At 47.3% G+C, this 19069-nt stretch overlaps 1 protein-coding gene across 1 annotated transcript in view; it reads right to left on the bottom strand.

The window, feature by feature from the left end:
- Positions 1-19069, bottom strand: part of CDH23 (cadherin related 23) — a 219539-nt gene that overhangs the window by 113188 nt on the left and 87282 nt on the right. The window contains exons 7-8 of the mRNA XM_054071251.1: positions 6062-6256; positions 2687-2815 (exon numbers count right to left, since the gene is read on the bottom strand). Coding sequence (XP_053927226.1) covers positions 2687-2815; positions 6062-6256 — 324 coding nt within the window. The remainder of the gene's footprint in view (positions 1-2686; positions 2816-6061; positions 6257-19069) is intronic.

Raw genomic sequence — 19069 nt, forward strand, 5'->3', positions numbered from 1 at the left:
AAATTATGCTACTAGATCCCAGCCTGAGAGAAATAAGAGCTACAATGGCACTTCTTTCCCCTCTCACGCCCCTCCACCCCTTCTTCTTCTTCTCTTACAGGATTAGGGACTTGAAAGGCAAAGCACAGCCCAGCAATGCAGCAGCAGGAGGAGGAGGAGGGGAGCGCTTCAGAAATCTGCCACGGCAAAAAAAATCCTATTTCTCACTTCTTAATTCCAGTCAATTCCAGTCAAAGGGCTGATAGAGATCTGTTTGCGGTAATTTGCTGCAGTTTATCCACTCTTTTCACCTTCTATCGGCTCTTCACTGACGGGCTGGCTGACATGCTGTTACTCAAGTGAGGAAATTAAAATTTGATGCAATAATCCCAAATAAGAAGGATTTTATTAGGTAATGTATACACTTTAGATGAGGTATTCTCGCCTGATACATTGATAGAGGAACACAGACATGCTGTGCACCGCAGATAAAAAGAGAGGCAGAAGAAACAGAGAGCAGGCACATGGAGCAGCAGCAAGGCTCCACTCTGTAGATCTGGGGCAAGGATGAGATGTCATGAGCACATTTTTACCTGCTGAGCACAATGTCAGGGCAAACATCACCTACAAACGCACTGCATCCCATTAGCTTGACATGGGAGCCTGGTTTTGGACAGAAGTTGGCCAAACCCAGACTCCTGACCCAAACCTGCCATTACCCTTTTAGTAAGCAACTCACTCTGCAGGGTAACAGTTTCCTTTCCGCATGTATGACTGACTCCCTCAGGTGGTAAGGCAGACACGCTGAGATTTCCCACAGAGGAACAAAAATGTACGTGTTAAACTCTAGGCTTGCCATAGCAAACCATGTCTTTGTTTCAGCAGCAGAGTTTTCTCCCAAGAAAGATGGGACTTGGGGTCCAAAACCAGAGAGCAATACCACTCAAAGTACTGCCCACATTCAGCAGTTGTCATCTTACTGCGTGTCTGGTGGCACCTATCCATCTTGGATATCTCAATGGCTTCGGGGTGTTACATGTGGCCAAGAGAAATTAGAATCTCTAAACTGATCAGAAAACTGCAAGCAGTTTCTTGAGCTCTCCTTCATTCACTCCTTATTTCAGGTTACATGGTGATTATTTGCTGCTTTGCCTACTGTAAACACTGTACATTCTGGGAATAACTGTGATGAACATCGGTGCATCAACCCAAAGAGATCGTTGAGCTCCAGCCTTATACGGATTATAATTAATTTGAGATCCCCATTCCTGCATACCAAGTCACTCCAAGAAGGTGATGCAGTCTATCATTTCTGGTACTTGTGGGACTTCGATTTCTATGGTTTCATCCAAGGCTTGTTCTACCCAGATAAGGGTTCTCTAAGTAGCGTTTTTTCTTCCTTGCAGCTCATGCTGTCCACCACAGAAACACTCCTTAATCTCAACAGCACTGAAACTTTCACTGTATGAAAGGAGTTCATGAAGCCATTCTTTTGGCCATCTTCAGGCTGGCAGACAGGTAATGTGCTGTCCGACTACAGGATTTGTGACAGTAGGACTCAGCCCTATTGATTGAGCACTCTCCATGCCATCAGAGCCAGCACTTTGCTCCGAAGTGAATAAAAAGGCATAAACTGCAGCAAGCTGGAATTCCCTCCACCACTGCACAAACCAAGCCATCAGGCATTTCAGATCCAGTGCATCAGAGAGAGTACGGGATGCACGTGAAGTATGGATGCCCACCACATCGTGATTTTAGGACAGAAGGTCTTTCCACCTGTATGCAAAAATATTTGCCCTTTAGATACAGCAAAGGGAAGCAGAGCTGTGCCTTGGGAATACGGATGGGCTGACGAGGGTTGGTGCTTGGGTGTACAGTCCTGGGCACCCTTGCTGGGAGCAGAGCTAACAGCTCCCAAAGCCAATGCTGCCCATCACACTCCCCACCGTCTGCTGCATGGAAAAAAGAAAAAAAATCCGTGCTGCATTTAAAGACTGGGAGATGTTTTCCACAAACAGCAAGTTTGCTGACAAACTCACTTTCAGGAGAACTAAAATGATTGGATCAATTTGGCAAAACCTGGGGGAAAATGCTCGAAGTGCTGAAATGGCTGATGATTCTGGCATTTTCAAAACTGCCTCATTTCAGGAACGTTTACATTTTTCTTCAACTTTTCTATTAGAAATGGCATGCATATGTGCTGAGGGGAGGAAATGGGATGACTCTGTGCTAAGAACAACAGAACTTTTCTTAAAATTTAAGAAAAAAATGTTTAGGAAAACATTTTATTTGGGTTTTAGGCTTCCTAAAATTCCTTGCTTAGGCTCCCATTCTTTACAAAGGGCAAAATGTTTTGGAGCTGGCTTGAAATGGGTTGTCCAAGAAAGAAAAAGGTTTGCCTCTCTTTGGATACTATTTGAATCCCACGATGTGTCCGCTGCCTCAGACCTGTACTTGCACTTCAGCATGGAAATGGAGCTCCTCTCTGCACTCAAACCACAAACATCAGAACAGAGCAATGCAAACCTGGGATGGATGGATGAATGGATGGACGGACGGACAGACAGACAGACAAGTATCTCTTCAAAGAGGAGGTTCTCCTCCAGCTGTTTAGAGGTACTTTATGCTTTCTGTCCCATACCCTGCTCCATCCTCCCTTGGTATAACACTGTGGTCATGCATGTTGGAGTGAAGCAGCAGCCCTTACCGGAGGCGAGTTCTCATAGATGTTTGTGCTGTAGGGGAGGTTGATGAAGATGGGGTCCATGTCTTGCACATCTGTGATGGTGATTGCCAGGTTGGCCAGAGTGGACAGTGGCTTATTTTTATCTTGGTCCTTGAAAAGCAAGAGTTGGGATGAAGAGAAAGAATTTCCATCAGAAAAAAACCCAGAATTATTCAACAGTATTAAGTTTCTCACAGTTGTAGTTGGGTTAAAATATCTGAATAGTGCAGGTAATGATCTCTTTTTTTCAAGCTACCTGCTGGAATTATTGTCCACCGTACCTCCCTCTAAGCTGAAATACAATACACATTTCATTCCAGCATTAGCCTTTAAAATAAAGCAAGCAACAATTTAGATTTCATCACATTTTGAGTGGAAAAGAAGCAACGCTCGTCAACATACATTTCAAAATATAAATTCTCTCCTAATGCAGATACAGCCTAGGGCCCCTCTGCACTGTGAGACCCAGGTGTGGTTGCCAGCAGACTTTCATACCAGCCCATCACAGCAGAGCATCTCATACCCCCCAGCGCTAATGCCTCCACACAGCTTGGGCTCCGTCAGCTGGAACACAACAAAGCCCACCAGCTCTCTTGCCTTTCCACATCTCTTTGTAACCCTGCAATCGTAGCTTTATTCTTTTCCATATTCACTGCTCTGAGCATTGACCAAAGCTGTATACACCAAGCACTGCTCCTGGTTTCATAGGATGCCTCAGCTCTTGCACAGAAGGCAAAGTGGAAACCTGAACTGCAGGGATACGTCCTCACAGTAGCAGCCTCCTTTGAACCGAGTTAATGGTTTTGGCTCTGATAAAATGCAAAGCTCTCCCTCCTGCCTTGCATGAGGACTGGCAGGATAAGGATAACCAGGAGCGGCCTTTCTAGGCAAGCCAAGGTGCCTCCACAGCTGCAGGGATGTGGGGAACCATCCTTGCTGCTCTGCAAAACAGGAGACAACAAGCACTCAGCAATCTTAGGATGAGCAGAGGTGGCCCATGAACTCTTCAATGCTCCGAAGAAGACCATCGTCTCCCTTACACCTCATCACAACTCATCAGGATGGAGCCACAAGCACTTTCCTAGAGCAAGACCCTTCTCCAGCAGTCAACACAACAGAAGCATGTGCTGCTACAAGCTTGCCCTGGCGGTTGTCCTGCTGCCACCAGTTCTCTTGATGGAACCTCATCCTCTGGGTGCTCAAAAGTGATCCCAAGGCCCATAGCTCTTTGTTAAATGGGCAGGAGCAAAGCAGATAACACGTGAAGGGAAGGAAATGAACCTCTCCTTACCCCCTAATGGAGCATTTTGGTGAAAGGCGACCATTAGAGGTTACCGCACACTTCTGCAAAATGGCTCTGAACAGCAGCAAGGACTGATTGCCAGAAGATTAATGTTAATTTAGACCATATCCAACAACACAGCTTGTATATTACCCTCTTAACCCACAGGCCTCAGCATTTATGGCCTGGATGAATGCTTATTTGTGCTGTTAGTGTTATCAGGTTAAAGTCTTTCGTTTCTTCAGATAATAATTTTTCCCCTCAACCTCTTAAATTTTGGTTAAAGTATTACAGATAGCACTTAAAAAGCAAACACTTCCCATGTTTCCTCACCTACAACCTCTCCTGCCGCCCTTTCCAGCCTCCTTCTGCTCTTGCTACCTACACCCCTAAAACGAAACAGCTCTTGCCTTGAACCAAGGCTCCACAGCTCTTCTTGTAGCCACCCCAAATTCACCATCACCCCAGTTCCCACTCCGGACCAAGAAAACTTCGCATCAGACTGCATATGCTCTTCTAGCTCCTACTACACTGGAGCAACTCTCATCCTCCTTCCCAGGATGAGCTTTACCCTGGGGTTTCTCAGTGTCTTTCTGTTAGAAATTGCCAGCGCTCTGTGACGGAGGCGAGGAGATATTCCCACAGCTGCCATCAAGCCCAGTTCAGAGACTTCATATTTAAGTCTTCAAACTTCCTAAGCTGGAAAACACTAGGAACCAGGAGCATATCAGGTTGCAAGTACCAGATACGCCCCCAGTCTATCTTTGCTGGTAACTGCATCTGTGATATGGGGCTCGGTGGAGCTGGATGGACTAAGGTGGCATCCCTGTGTCCTTGAGGAAAGCAGAATTGGGCACATGAAAGAAACACATGTTTCTATTTGGGCTTGTGTTGGGTCCCACATTTTCCATCCTGCTAGACAGTTCAATAGCACATCCTGGCAAAGTGTGTCAGGGGACAGAAACCAATGAGGAAACAAAAAACAGTGACGGCCTCTTACCACTGGAGTATTTAAATTATATGTGAGGTACGTTTCAGAAAAAAAATAAGCTACTGGGGGAAATTCCACAGCCTCAAACGTGCAGGGATTGGGCTGAAAGGTTGGGCTGTTTGCCTGCAGCCTTGCAGTCTCTGAGTGCCCGGTCTCCGTGGTCGTGAAGAGCAAAACAGCCCTGCGCAGCCCTCCATGTCCTCGTGACATTTGTGGTTCTGCATCAAGACAATGATCTTGATTAAATCACATGCTTCAAGAGCTCTAGCCAGCTGCCTGGAGGGGTTGGGAAGGGTTTCCCCTCCCCTCAAACGCACAGTTGGTCAGATGTACGGTAGGGCTGAATTTTGCCTTCCTCTGTTGCTTCTGAAATGGGAAAGGAGCCACCACCCAGAGAGCCTGCCCACACAGTCCTCCTCATTCACACGCTTCCTATTTTGACAGCAGGGAAGAAGTTTCCCATTCGGGTAGGGCATGGATTTGCCAAGGTGGCCATACATCTCCCAGGGGTCCCCTCCCAGTACAGCGACACTCGCAGTAATTAGGAGTTCAGCATCTCCTCTGTCCACCAAAATTTTAACTCTTGACATCTGAACTCAGATTTTGCTCAGTGAGACATGGGGAGTCTAATACAGGTACATCTCCCTGTAATAAGCCAAGGTGCACAGGGAATGAGACCATTAATGGTCTGTATGTCCTCTATTGTCTTTCTTCATCTCATCTTTATGCACAAGCCCCTGACACACGTATGATGCAGCTGGAGAGGTGCAGCTATGCTCCACCAGCCTCAAGCAGTGATTTGAAACTACCCAGGCACCACATTGCTATAAAACCTCTCTCAGGCCACGTTGGATGGGGACTTGAGCAGCCTGATCTAGTGGGAGGTGCCCCTGCAAGGGCGTTGGCATTACATGATCTCTAAAGTCCCTTCCAACTCAAACCATTCTCTGATTCTAAGCAGAAAACAATGGATGTGCCCGAGAAGATGTCAGAGTAGGGCAATAAAATGAGTAAGCAGCAGCTCCTTCCCTATTGCAGTCACTCCAGAAAACATCTCCTCCCTGGCAGCAAACAGAAGACTCACCGTTGCATTGACCTGGAGCTGGTATGCTTGAGTCACTTCATAGTCCAGCTCCCGTATCACTGTCACGATGCCGCGGCCGCTGTCGATAGCAAAGAAGTTGGAAGGAGGCTGGAAAGAGTAAAGCACGCTGCCTCCTGCCCCCTGGTCTGGATCCGTGGCATTCACTATGAAAATCGGAGTGCCCACTGGTGTATTCTGGAAATAAAAGAAATAATATATTGGTAAAATTGTGCACCAGCCTGTTTTTCCATCAAACGCACATCAGCAATTTCCTTTGCCCACCTAAAGGAATATCTAGACACCCAAAAACTTCAGTCCTATATTTTCAGCGCATTCATAAGTTATACAGCTGTTTTCTTTATTACAGTATTGCAGCAGCTATAATAGTTGTTACACACTTATAATAATAGTTATACAGCTGTGGTCAAAATGGCACTCTATCACAAACCCTTATTTTCCCAGACACCACAACTTTCCAGAAAAATCACTCTTTGCTGAAACTTGTTTTCTGCCCAATGGCACTTTTATTTTCATCGCCGATTCCCTCTCCATTTTCAGCACAAGGCATTAAACATAAGACACCCTCCAAAAAACATATGCATTAAATGCAACACAGAACTTTAGGTAAAATTCAAAGTTATAGTTTCCACAGCAACTAGAACCTGGCCCGATTAACACAAACATTAACGGTTAAATCGTTATAAATCTGGAACTAATCTACATGCATAAAACATGCAGCTGAGTGCACAAAATCAGCAATGGCAAATGCAGTTTGGCACTTCTTATTGTTTAACTTCACAGCAGGGAGAACAATTATCCATTTTTGGTAGAACAGCTGCATGTTCCTATGCAAATCTTAAATGCATATTCTCTCTAAAGGCAAGAAGCACAGACCGCAAGCAAAAAGGCTTTGCTGGGGACACAGGCTGCAGGTACACAGATCACGTCTGCTCAGGCAAGCCCATACATAGGTAACATGCTCCCAGCCACGTTAAGGGTTAATGAAGAGCTAAAACTTGAAAGAGAGACAGCAAAGGTCAGAAATGATGTGACAGTGGCTGGTTATGGCCAGTTGGGATAATACGGATTATTTCTGCAAACCTTTCCCAAGCCTCTGCGTTCTATTGTTATCTTCATACATAGTAAATTATTCCTCCTCAGCTCACAGAGAAGTGTCATGAAGAGCTGAGAAGGTGGAAAGGAGACTTGAGGAAAGGCAGAGCTTAGAAGATGGGGCACTGCTTCCAAGTGGAGCTCCTCCTGCAAACCCTTGGTCAAAACTGAACAACAGACTGAGCCATTTACAGGTTTTGGAGGAACCACAAAGCTTATAGTGAACCACAGCAGGGCTGTCCAACACCAGCCCCTCCATCAGAAAGCACGAGAAAGCAGGGAGATCCAATTTAACCCGTTTAATACTGGGTGATGACACCAGAAAAAAAAAACCTAAACAAAGTATCTGAATTGCCCCATCAAGGCTCAGATGAGCAGAAATTTGCTTCCAAAGCAGGTGGCTTGTTCAGGCAGATCAGGGAAGACAGGGCACACCCCTCAACTCACATTTAGGATCCCAAAAGCAGTGCTGAGCACTTCTGGTGTGCTCTCACACGCTCATCCGCACACATCCCTCACACCTCCCTGTCCTTCCATCCAGCCACACGGCACTGCAGGGATGCTCTGACATCTAAGCTGGCCTCAGGCTCAAACAAAACTCCACTTTCAGTACTTTAGTGTCACTTCTACTGAGGTGTGAGAGGTTGCAGTTCCCACCTAGATTTTTCATTTGCTTTCTTTTTTTCTCCCCTCTAAATCAAGCTGCTAAAGAAAGCCTCACAGGGCATGGCCTGGGGATTATTTTTTAAAGCACCTTCAAGTTTTTTCGTGATCAGCAATCATAAAAGCATAAAAGATATAGCTAGAAGGGACCTCAAAAGAGAAACCTGTCCTCGTGCTACACCTAAATCATTCCCACACTTAAAGCCTCCCAGTGATGGAAACACCACAGCCTCCCCAGCCCATTTGTCCCTGCAGTTTGCTACCCTTTGCCTTACAACTGCTCGTTTTTTTGTCCTGCTTAACCCAGATCTGCCCTGCTGCCACATAAGCCTTTGACTTTGTGTCATGCACACAGCATGTTAATCCTGGCTTGTGCATTCAGAGAGCTCAGGAACCAGGACTCAGTCAGCTCAGGAGTGGTGTTGAGGTGGAGAAGCCTTTTGTGGGGAGCTCTGGTTGGTGTTTGCTTTCTGAGCGCTTCAAAGACACCTTCTCTGACAGGAGTAGAGCAACACTCCATCCCTTTTTGGGCTACCTGCATCCTCCAAGCCATCACCAGCTGGCATGATGATGACTTGCGGGAGGCAGGTAGCCCAAAGCATCCCAGAGCCCTCCTATCGCTGCTGCCAGGGCACTGCTTCAACCACCACAGTCCACATGCTCCAACAACTACCCTCTCAAATGCTTCCCCTGGTGCCACCGGGTATCAATGTCGGGACAGAGAGCATCACAATTGAACCATTAATCAGGTGAGGAGGGGAGATGCAGCAAAAGAGTGAGATGTAGGATTGCACCTATGAGGTCCGGGGTATACTGTCCCCAGGGATAATAATATTCATAAGGATAAAGCTGAACTTGATAAATATGTTTCTTCTTCTTTGTAAGTGCCCCTAGCCACACCTCTTAACGTGCAAATCCACTCTGGTCACCCCTGATTATGCAGCGGCTCTGAAAGAGGAGAGCTTGATTTCCCCAGTATTGTATTTCATACAATAGCTCCAAAGAAGGCTTTGAAGAGAGTTCATCTCCTCCTCCTTCCAAAGGAGAAGTTGCCTGGAGGGACATGAAGGTCACCAGCTTTGGTGCTGTCAGCTCCAGCCCCTGCAGACTCTGCCTGAGCTCCGACTAGGTGATTACCGTATTTTTATCCTTATTTTACAGCTTTGCTGACCAGGTCCCTTCCTTGGCCAGGACAGCAAAATCCACACAAGCCGGGTACCAGCTATGGATAAACATTTGGCTGGTCCTGGGAAACAGCCACTGGCATCTACAACAAAGCGTCCGGACGGCTGGGAAGGACCCCAGGGCTGGACCTCAGCAGAGGATAGTGGGCACCAGCAAGGGGGTGAGCAAAGCATGGTATGGGAGAATTTAGGAGGGGAGCAGAAGGGTTCCCAGGCAACAGAAGGAGTGTTAAAGGAGCCTGGAGCAGAACAACACGGTCGCAGAGGGGAAAGTCTCTGCTACTGCCCAAAGTGCACGGGTCAGAGGGAAAATTTTGCGACTGAATACATGTCCTTATTCCTGACAGCATACAGGTCAGAGGATGCAGACCTGTAAGCAGAGTTCTGGGTCACGCATCTTCTTCCTCCAGCTCAAATTCCAGCACAAACCCTCCCACCCACCCCCAATTCTGGCAAGGGATGCAGACATCCCATATCAACAGTCTTCCAGGAAAAAGTGTCTTGTATTCAATATTCGTACCCAGGCAAGGCTCAGAGGAATTCCAGGCTGTCTGCCTTAAAAAGCATTAGAAGTATGTCTTTAAAATCCTCTTGCCATTTTTGGGTCAAATGGGCTCAAGATTTTTCTCAGCAGGAGGCTAATGTCTTTATTTCTCAAAAGATGCAGCCCATCATCTAAACAATGGAGCAAAACATCTGTATAAACAGAACTGGCTGGGCTTGTGTTTGATGGTAAACAACAAGCAGAAGGCATATCCCAGAGACAGCTCCTGGGATATCCTGCCCACCAGGTCAGCTCACGATGAACTGCGTTTGTGCATTTTGAGCATTTGGCCCATCTATAGGACACTTCTGTGTGTCCCCATGAGCTGTTCTTTCTTAGCAAAAATTAATTGTGGTTATGTTTAGGTCACTGACAGGTAAAAATAGCAAATTCTATCTTTTCTGTTCAGAAAAAAAGAAATGCAAACAGATGACAACCTACAGGTGCTCGTAACTAACAAGCGAGTTTTCTACACAAGCCACCAAATGTTGTCATTTTTAAAGCTTTTGATTCTCTCCAGCAGCCAATGATGACGCTGAACTCACCACAGAAGAAAGAACTCATGACAAAACTGTGTCATATCATTAAATCTTTGTTATGAAGCCAGCAGATGTAAGTTAAAAATAAACATGCAGACAGATGCCTTCTACTGAGGAGAAGGAGGGCAAACTGGAGGGAGACCCACTCCCGACCTGTCTCCAACAGCCCATCCTTCATCCCACAGCTCAGCAGGAGCAGCTCCAGGAGTTCAAGCGCTCCAGCTGCAACACCACTGAACTGCGCAGGCTGGGGATGCCGGGGGGCAAGAGAGCAAGGCCATTTGAGCCTCCCTTTAAAACGAAAAGGCTGTTTGCAGAAAAGACAGCATCCATGCAGTTTGGCCCGTGGTGCTTGCTCCAAGAGCATATAAAACCCTCCAACTCTCAGGCAGTCGCTCAACCTGCTAACGGAGCAAATTTGCACAGCCCCTTTGAGAGCTTTCCACCATAGCAAAACCATTTCACGGGCCACGGGCTGCCAACACCTCAAACGTTCCTTGATCCATCAGTCTCGACCAACTGGCCTGACATCAGGTGCCCTGATGGGGCAAAAGGCTGAAAGGGGTAATACGTGGTGCTGACTTCTTTACAGCAGGGTCAGAGCAGAACAGAAGTAGAGGTGGAAGATGAAGCAGAGATCTGGGAGTTAATTTGTCAGATGCTCCTTTCCCTCAAATGCATCCACTTTCCCAACCTACGGGCTTTGGCTGGGCACTAGTAACGTAGGGTGCCAGGAGCGCTCCAAAATCCTGAAAAGACCCTCTACTGTCTCTTTCTCTTGGACACAAGCACTTAATCACTCTTTAATTAAACAAGCAGCAGGCTTTGAGAGAAACGGATCCGCTGCCCCGGCTGCGGTTTTGCAGGCTTACATCCACTTTGCGCATGCACCACAACCCTCAGCCTAAAAGTTGTTCTCTAACCCAGAAACTCACCCCACTATACCAACAGCATCAGGCTCCACCCTTCTCCTGCAGCCAACAACGAACAGGACACAAATCCCAGAAGAGGGATTTCCAGGACCAGGACAATGCCTGGGAGGAGCCCAGGTTTTTGGGGGGGTGGTCCCACTGCCCATCTCTAGTGTGTGGCCACGTGGAGGACCTCCATCTGACCTCCCAGGGCAAAGTCACCCAGCAGTGCCCCAGCAGAAGCTGTGTAGGAATGATTAGGATGCGGATGCATGCGTGCTGTACCAACGCAAATAATGTGGAAAAACGGCAGGCAATCTGGCCGAACAGCTGTCTGAAGGTCGATGGGATGAGAGGAGGCAAAGCAAACGGACTGGGGGGCATACAGTGGTGGGCACAAGGGCTGGAGCAGCAGGCAGCAAACCAAGCCACCCGCACTGTGATCTTCACATCAGCAGCAGAACCGTCTCACCAGCCCTGTTTCAGATCCTCCTTCCCCCACTCCCAACACGCTGCCCCTGCATCAAGGCTGGAGCTGACCGCTCCCATCAGGAGATGCTCCACTGCTTCACACTCCTGTTATATCTCAGGTCAACACATTACTCTTAAATAATTCCCCGCTGCTGCTCCTGGCAGCTCTTTTCCCTCTCCTTGCCTCTCGCCACTGGGCAGCAGGGCAGATGAAAGGAGCTTTGTGCTCTGCTGAAAGCCGGCTCAGGCATCCCTCTGCTTGAGTCAACAGCTTTGTCACCATCCCCGTATCATCGCAGGATGGGAAGGGGGGGTTGACGCCACTTGCTCAAGGCAGAGCATTTTGGAGGTGCTGCGTAAGAGGGCTGACACTGAATCCAAGTGCTCTTCTGCTACGGCTGAAATCCTGGTGCTCTCTCATCCCTGGGCTGCCCAGGACAGATTTAAGTCACCTGTCCTCATCCAGGTGTCACTTGCTGCACGAGAAAGCTAAAAAAGCAGAGCCAGAACAAGTGCCAGCCCCTCTTCCAGGCTCTGCTGTGAGGGAAAACCAGCCTCAGGTTTTGGTTTCCCTCCCCAGGCTCCATCTCAGAAGTGGTGTGACTGCCAGACCGGGTCCCTTGCTCATATGCCAGCTCCAAATGCTCGCATAGATGTGCACAGACTTCCAATTCCTTCATTCTTTATTACAAATTTAATTACATTTATTAATTGCATTACTGCTAGTTCGAGCCAAGCAATTTCCAATTTCAAAGTTTGATTTTAAAACCTGATAATTTCCTTTTTAAAATTTATTTTTTTTGGTTGAAATTCACTCCACCTTTCAATCAGCTCTCGTTAATATGTATCGCTTGTTGCTATCTCTATTAAGTGACCTCCCTCATTATCGGGTGACACTGGCAAACGGCCACCGCAGAGCTATAATTCAATTGAGGAGCTTTTGAAACCACCATAAACACAGCTGGAATAGATGCATTATTGGAGCTAGAGACTGAATTAGTGGCTGGATAACCACAAATGGAGCTGACAGCGCTTATTCATGGCAGACACAGCCCGACCCAATGCATGGCGCTGAAGAAAGGGACATCGCAACCAGCAAGCCCATGGGAGAATTTGCCCTGCTGGCAGGACAACAACACGCAGAGGGCAAGCAGGCACAAATGAGAGAGCACGTTCTGGTATCCTGCAGGATAAAGCTGCCTGGTTCCTCCAGCTGAGAGCTGCCCTGTTTCCCATCAACTCTGCCCTTGGCAGCACAAGGCTGGGCTGGACGAGTCATGGTACGGTACCCCCGAAAGCTCGACACACAGTGGCTCCACCATCTCTCTTTGTGGCACCTATTTCTGCAGCATGTAGCTTGAGGGGCAAGCCCAGGAGAGGCAAGGGAGAGCATATGGGAGAGGAAGGAAATGCTTATGAGAAAATGAAGATACTCACAACATTCTACCTCTTATTTATGACTTTCCAACTGCCTCAGGTCACTGTGCCTTCCAGGCAGTGATACGATAAGTGGGATCTGTCACCCCCTGATCCCTGCTCTCAGGAGAAACAGTGGCTGCATGGCTCAAGCACTCATCCAGAATTGAGTTATAGTTGAAAAAGAAAGCAGGAGGAAGAAAAGCACTATAAGGCAGAGCTTTAATTTGCAACTTCAGGGACAAAAGCAGCTGCCTGTCCCAAAGTGCAGCAAGCACGATGCTTGAGCATGCACGAGGGCTGCACCATGACCTCCATTCCACAGCCAAACCACCAGACCTTGTGGATTTCTTCTCTCTTTCTTCTCTCTTCTATCCTCCATCGCGGTGCCCTCCCCAGTCCCAGGCAGCCCTGCTCTGTGTGACCTCCCCTACGCATGCCAATAAGCAAGAAGATGGGTAAAGCATGAGAAGAAGAGAGCAAAGAGAAGAAAGCAAGTTCCACACTGGCTTTCAAGAAGCCATTCCTACCCACGCCACTACTGGTTATTTAAGCAGACAGACAGCTTTGTCTGTCAGAGCTCATTTCCCTCGACAGCCCCTATTTCAAGGTAACTCGAGCTATTACACTGCACGCTGGGTTTGTGTTTGCTGGTCCAGATCTCAGGAGACCACGAGTGGCTTCTCACAGCTCCTGAGAAGTAATGAAGAGGAGCAGAGCTAATGCCAGCAGGCTTACACCCTCTGTGCAGGTGACCCTTTGTGGGAACCTTCCCAGCAGCCAAAAAGCCACCAAGGTGGACTGCTACAAAAATACAGCTACAAGATCATAAAGTCATGAGCACAGAAGCACCGTCTGAGAGATTAGAAATAAAAACTCTGTGGGTTAATCATTCCGTCTTTGGAAAAGAGGTGGAGGGAGCTCAGGCAGGGATGAAGCAGTCTACCTTTGTATTTTCAGCCTCCTTCAGTGAGACACGTCTCAGTCAGCATGTCTGATAACTCCTGCCAAAGAGCGTTAAATGCAATGGCCAAGGTGCTTGCGGGACTATTCCTGGGGATTTTCAGCAGCCCTGCAAACCCAGAGGAGTTGCAGCAGACCAAGCAGAGCAACCAACACGCTGTCAGGATTTCTTCAATGGGAACAACTTCAGCCGTCTCAGCTACATCAACTCCAGGTGAAACCCTCAGCACAGCTTGGTTAATAGGGAACTAAAGGGAAGCAGCACCATTAACACTTTCCACAGGACTGACAGACAATAGATTCTCCTCTATTCTCTCTTTCCTCTTTCTACCAGACAACAATCTTGGTCTAAAAGGGTGCAGAATCAAAGTCACATACATCATCTTCTTTAAGCCATACAACTTGGTGTGTTGCAAGATTGATTAACACAGAAAATAATTCAAAATCAACACAGTCAGCCTGCACATAGCCCTCAAAATACAATTGTAAACAAGGAATATTATCAGGCAAGTGTATTTTTAATGGATTTCTGCTGGGAGTCTGCAGGTCTTTGCCCATTATTTGACATTTTTACCAATCATCTGAAAGAGTAAAAGCACAGAGGTTGCAAGATGGGTAAACAACACAGGGCGCAGACTGTCAACATCGAACAAATTGCTGGCAACTGGTTTGAACCAATATCTACTTTTCTTTTTTTTTAATGTATAAATGCAGTTCTATACCTGAACCAAAAAGTACAGCTCTTCTGGGAAGGTGGACTACCCTGAAATGCAGACAGTTTCCCACTGCCCAGAAAGAAGAAAAGGGCTGCGAAGCAGCCATCACTTCAGTAACTCAGTGCCCACAGCCAAATACCATTGAAGAAGATACATTTCTTTCCCATTTCTGCCCATTATCAATGTCCAGTCTTTGAGGAGCTGGACAGGACTGGGAGGCTCCTCCTGAGCCGCCCTCCTTGGCTGCTATTATGTCCATCCCAATTTCAGACGCGGCAGATGGGAACCCAAGATGGTCTAATGAGACACTTGAAAGTCAGAGGCAAATGCTGAGAATGTGAAAACCTGTCAGTCAGGGATATCCTGGCTTCAACAGCACAGCTTCACTCCCGCTGGTGTGATTGTTCTGCTGGAAAAGGGCATTCAGAGCAATCTCCCCCTCTGCAAGGATACGTGCCACAGATGGCCTGGCACCTCTTTGGCTGTAATCTTGCCGGAGATACTGGGCACGGACCAGGTGGACCCAGGTGGCCACAGTCAAGGTCTCCACTCCTGCCTCTGCTCTCAGCACTGGCAAAGGCAGCCCTGACCTGCAACAATCGGTGAGATTTTCCACTATCCCTCCTCCTAGTATTAAAATTCAGTAGCAAAATCGAATCAACAGTGTGATTTACTGCTACCAGCCAGTATACATTGCGGGACGAGAGAACAAATCCATTTTCTGATTTCTGCTTACTGTGAATCGGGCAGATCCCAGTATTTTGTATCCCATTTTATTCACAGTTACCATTAACTTTTGCTTTCTAAATCCAGGGAGAGGTCAAGAAGGTGGGTTAAGTTAATGCACAAGCCTTTAAGCTGGGAAGGAAGGACGTCTGGAAGCAGCACACCAATCTCTGGCAGCCACCTGTGCCAGAGCCAGGGAGGACAAGAGCAGCACTGGCAGTCACGAGGGTACCTCTCAACAGCAGCCTGTCCCCATCGATTCATCTGGGTGACCCTTCCCACAAGAGGCACAAACTGGCATCCCCACAGCAGTCTGTCGGACGATGCTCTGGATTGCAAATGAGTTCCATTAAGGCAGAGTGTTAATACAATGCATTACAAATGAAACCCTAATGACAGGACACTGGCAGTATTGCTTCTACTTGATATTAATTGGGTGACACTTTCTTTTAATGGTACATTAATTAATGCGGAATATCAACGGAAGTCCACGACACCCGCATTAATACAAATGAATTCATTATCATCGGTGTTATTACAAGAAATGACAAATAAATCTGTAACAGTGGGGCCCTTCAAATAATAGCCACGAATCATTAGGTATTGCATTCATTTATACAGCATACTGCAAATATATACATGCAATCTGTGGATGCTGATCTATTCACATGTTCCTCCCCATGCCAGCGCAGCATCTGTTCCTCCCTGGTTTTTAAGCAATCCTGAGCCACCTCAGAGGAGGACCCAGTGGCCAGCCCAGCTGGCCAAGGAGAAACTGGGTCTTGCTTTCACATCACTTACTGCCAGGATTTCTCGCTATCTCTTCTTACCCTGACCATCACGAGTCTTAAAAAGGCTCTCTGATCTAGTCCGTGTATTCCTGTAAAGAGGATCACCTCTCTTTCCCCCATCTTTCGCACTACAATTTTAGCCAGGCAGATAGAAACCTGCCTGCTTTACCACTTTATTTTACTGCTTGGTTATCCCCTGTTCTGATAGAAAAGCTAAAAGCACCTTTCACAGTACAGAATGGCTGTGGACCATAGGTGGAGCAAGTAATTTGTCCTTAGAAAAGTAGGGAAAAAATATCTCTCTTTGAAGTCTGGGATTTGTTGGTCCCAAAGATCCATCAAAAAGAAACTCCTGCATGAGCCTCTGCAGCAGCCTACAAGCAGGTATCACTCTCAATATGAGCGAAAGCAAAATCCATACAGCTGTGCTGATTCAAAAATAGTATTTCCCTGTCTTCCCATGGATGGCTTTATTACCAGAGGAAGGATCGATAACAGTTCAGCTCAGGTCTCCTCATCGGGCTTTGCTCTTGCTGAAAGGCTCGTGCCAAAGAGCAAACTCCAGCACGAAGCATTTCTGTCAAGCCCTGTCGTGACATGGCTCTCCTGGAGGGACCCCAACAACAGGGATACTCCTCTCCCGCAAGAACAAGCACCCTCGGTACTGTCTCCCACAGCTGCTGCAGTTACAAACCTGGGACAGAGGGATGTTCAGGGAGTACCTTCTTTTAAATGCAATACATGAAGACTTACTGACTTGCCCTTGAACCTCTAGAGGAAGACAACCCAGCAAAAGAGCTACACTCAGCTAATTAAGACATATAATAAAGACAGAAAATGTAGCAACTCACAGGAGGAAGAGGTGGGAAGAAAAGCACCGTGCCTCCCAGTTCACACAGCATCCCAGTGCTGCAGCACAAGGAATGGCATATGCTCCATGCTCCAAACTCACCTCTGCTAGGATGCACGCTAGGAAAGATGGGTTTATCAACACACAACACCCCACCTTTACCTGCTTTAGCCTGAAAACTCCCTGCTTAGCACTATGCGCTGCACCCATGTGCACAGCAGCTTTGGTTCACTGTTACACCTGCCTGTACTGAGGATGAGGCACCCTGAGGACAGAGCCTGCCCTCTGCTATAAGCAGAAGATCTTACTCTGCATCACACAGTTGGTTTTTTCACACCTTCTTATGACAGTAAGGTTTTTCTCACCTGGGAAGATCAGAGGCAAAGACCTCAGCCAGCAGCACTGCAGGAAAAATTATGCAAGAGTTCCGAGTGACATGGTAAATAAGCCTCCGGTATCAAAAGAAGGTGCCCAAACGTGGAACATCAGACCCAACTTGCCTCGAAAGGAGAGAAAAAAGTGCACGTGGGAACACAGTAAGGATTGTAAAGGGAAGAAGCACCTTGTGTCAGACCTGACAATGATGTTCAGGTCTGGAACAATAACAAAGCATCCTTCAAAGCCAAATACAGTCCAAGGACTGAATTTACTGAGACTATGCTAACCATGCAGACCCACACAGCGGTTATTTGTGAGGTGGAAAGGCAATATTAGAACAAAAAGGGCCAATGAAGTCATCAGCCTCTTGAGGAAAAGAGAGAGAGGCAAGTAATCCTCGTCCCTGGCTACAGGCAGGGAAAATTTTAAAGCATCATGCATGCAGTAACTTTACTGAGGCCGTCATTTTGTGGCATCAGATTAAAAGTTTTAGATCCTAGTCTGAGGGAAGGATGGACAGACCTGCTCCCAGCACTACACTCAGCGAGGCTGGTGGCTTCTGTGCAGGTGATGGGGAAAAAGCAGCTCTGAAAAGTGGTTTTCCAAGGTATTATCTCCTTGCTTTATGGTGCCTCAGCTAATTTCCTTGCAGGGGCAAAGTTTGCTAAAAGAGCATCCCGTGTCAGGGTCTGCTCCGCAAGAGCAACGCGGCCAGGCTCCCGCAGCAAGGGGAAGGGATGCAAACCATCAAATGCAGCTGCGTAGCAACATCACTGCTGCATTTTTTCTCCTATCCTGGTCAGCATCATGCCCTCCAAGCTGCGATTAAAACATAGACGGCTCATTTGCAACAATAAAACTCTTTGAATCATTCCATTACCGGGTTGTTTTGTTTCAGCTTTGTTTTTCTTTAATCCAGGCTGGGATCTCCATGCATCAGCTGGGGTGATTGTGTTCATGTCATGCCATTTCCCTGTCTAGTGGGATTCCTAGTAAAAAGGAATTTCCCAGAGGACTCAGCCCACTGGCTGCATTGACTGGAACATCTGGGTGAATTAGAGCAAAGTTTTGGAATTCCCTCCATTCGCTCTAGGCCAAAACACTTCAGCTCAGGGCAGCATCTGCACAGTGGGAAACAGGCACAAATCCAGGTTAATTCCCCCCGAACCTTGACTGAGGAATGAGGTTAAGTCTATTCTTCTCACATGGGTCACTTCAGTTCTCCACCTCCCTTGGCTTTGCCCTCAATTCACAGCTGAGAAAATGGATTATTTGCCCAATTTTATTTCTTTAGCATCACTGGCTTATAGGTTACTAACTTAAACAAAACTGTCAACAATTACACCACCAGAAGCTTATTACGGATATCTGCCAGTTTTAGGTAAGCTCGAGTTTCTTAGTGCATCAAAGTTTCTCCCCCCATCCTCTTCACCCCGCGCAAGCCCCAGGAAAGCAAAGGCAAAAAGCCCAAAATCTAAGGCATGTGTCCCACTCCCTAGACATGTCCAAGCTCTCCTTCAGCTCCCCACTGGCTTTTTTCTGCTGTGGTCATCTTTCAGCTCTGAAGAAGTCGCATCAGCACAGGCACCAGTCAACCTCATCCTCCAGACATGGACCCTGAAGACCTTCAGGTGACTCATTTTGGCAAAAAGCAGCACTAGGGTAGAAGAGGAGGGCACTCAACTCCAACATGATGCTATTACACCAGGAATGCCCTTAGCCAACAAGCACGGACCCAACTCA

Source organism: Cuculus canorus, chromosome 7 (assembly GCF_017976375.1).
Source record: "Cuculus canorus isolate bCucCan1 chromosome 7, bCucCan1.pri, whole genome shotgun sequence".
NCBI lineage: Eukaryota > Metazoa > Chordata > Aves > Cuculiformes > Cuculidae > Cuculus > Cuculus canorus.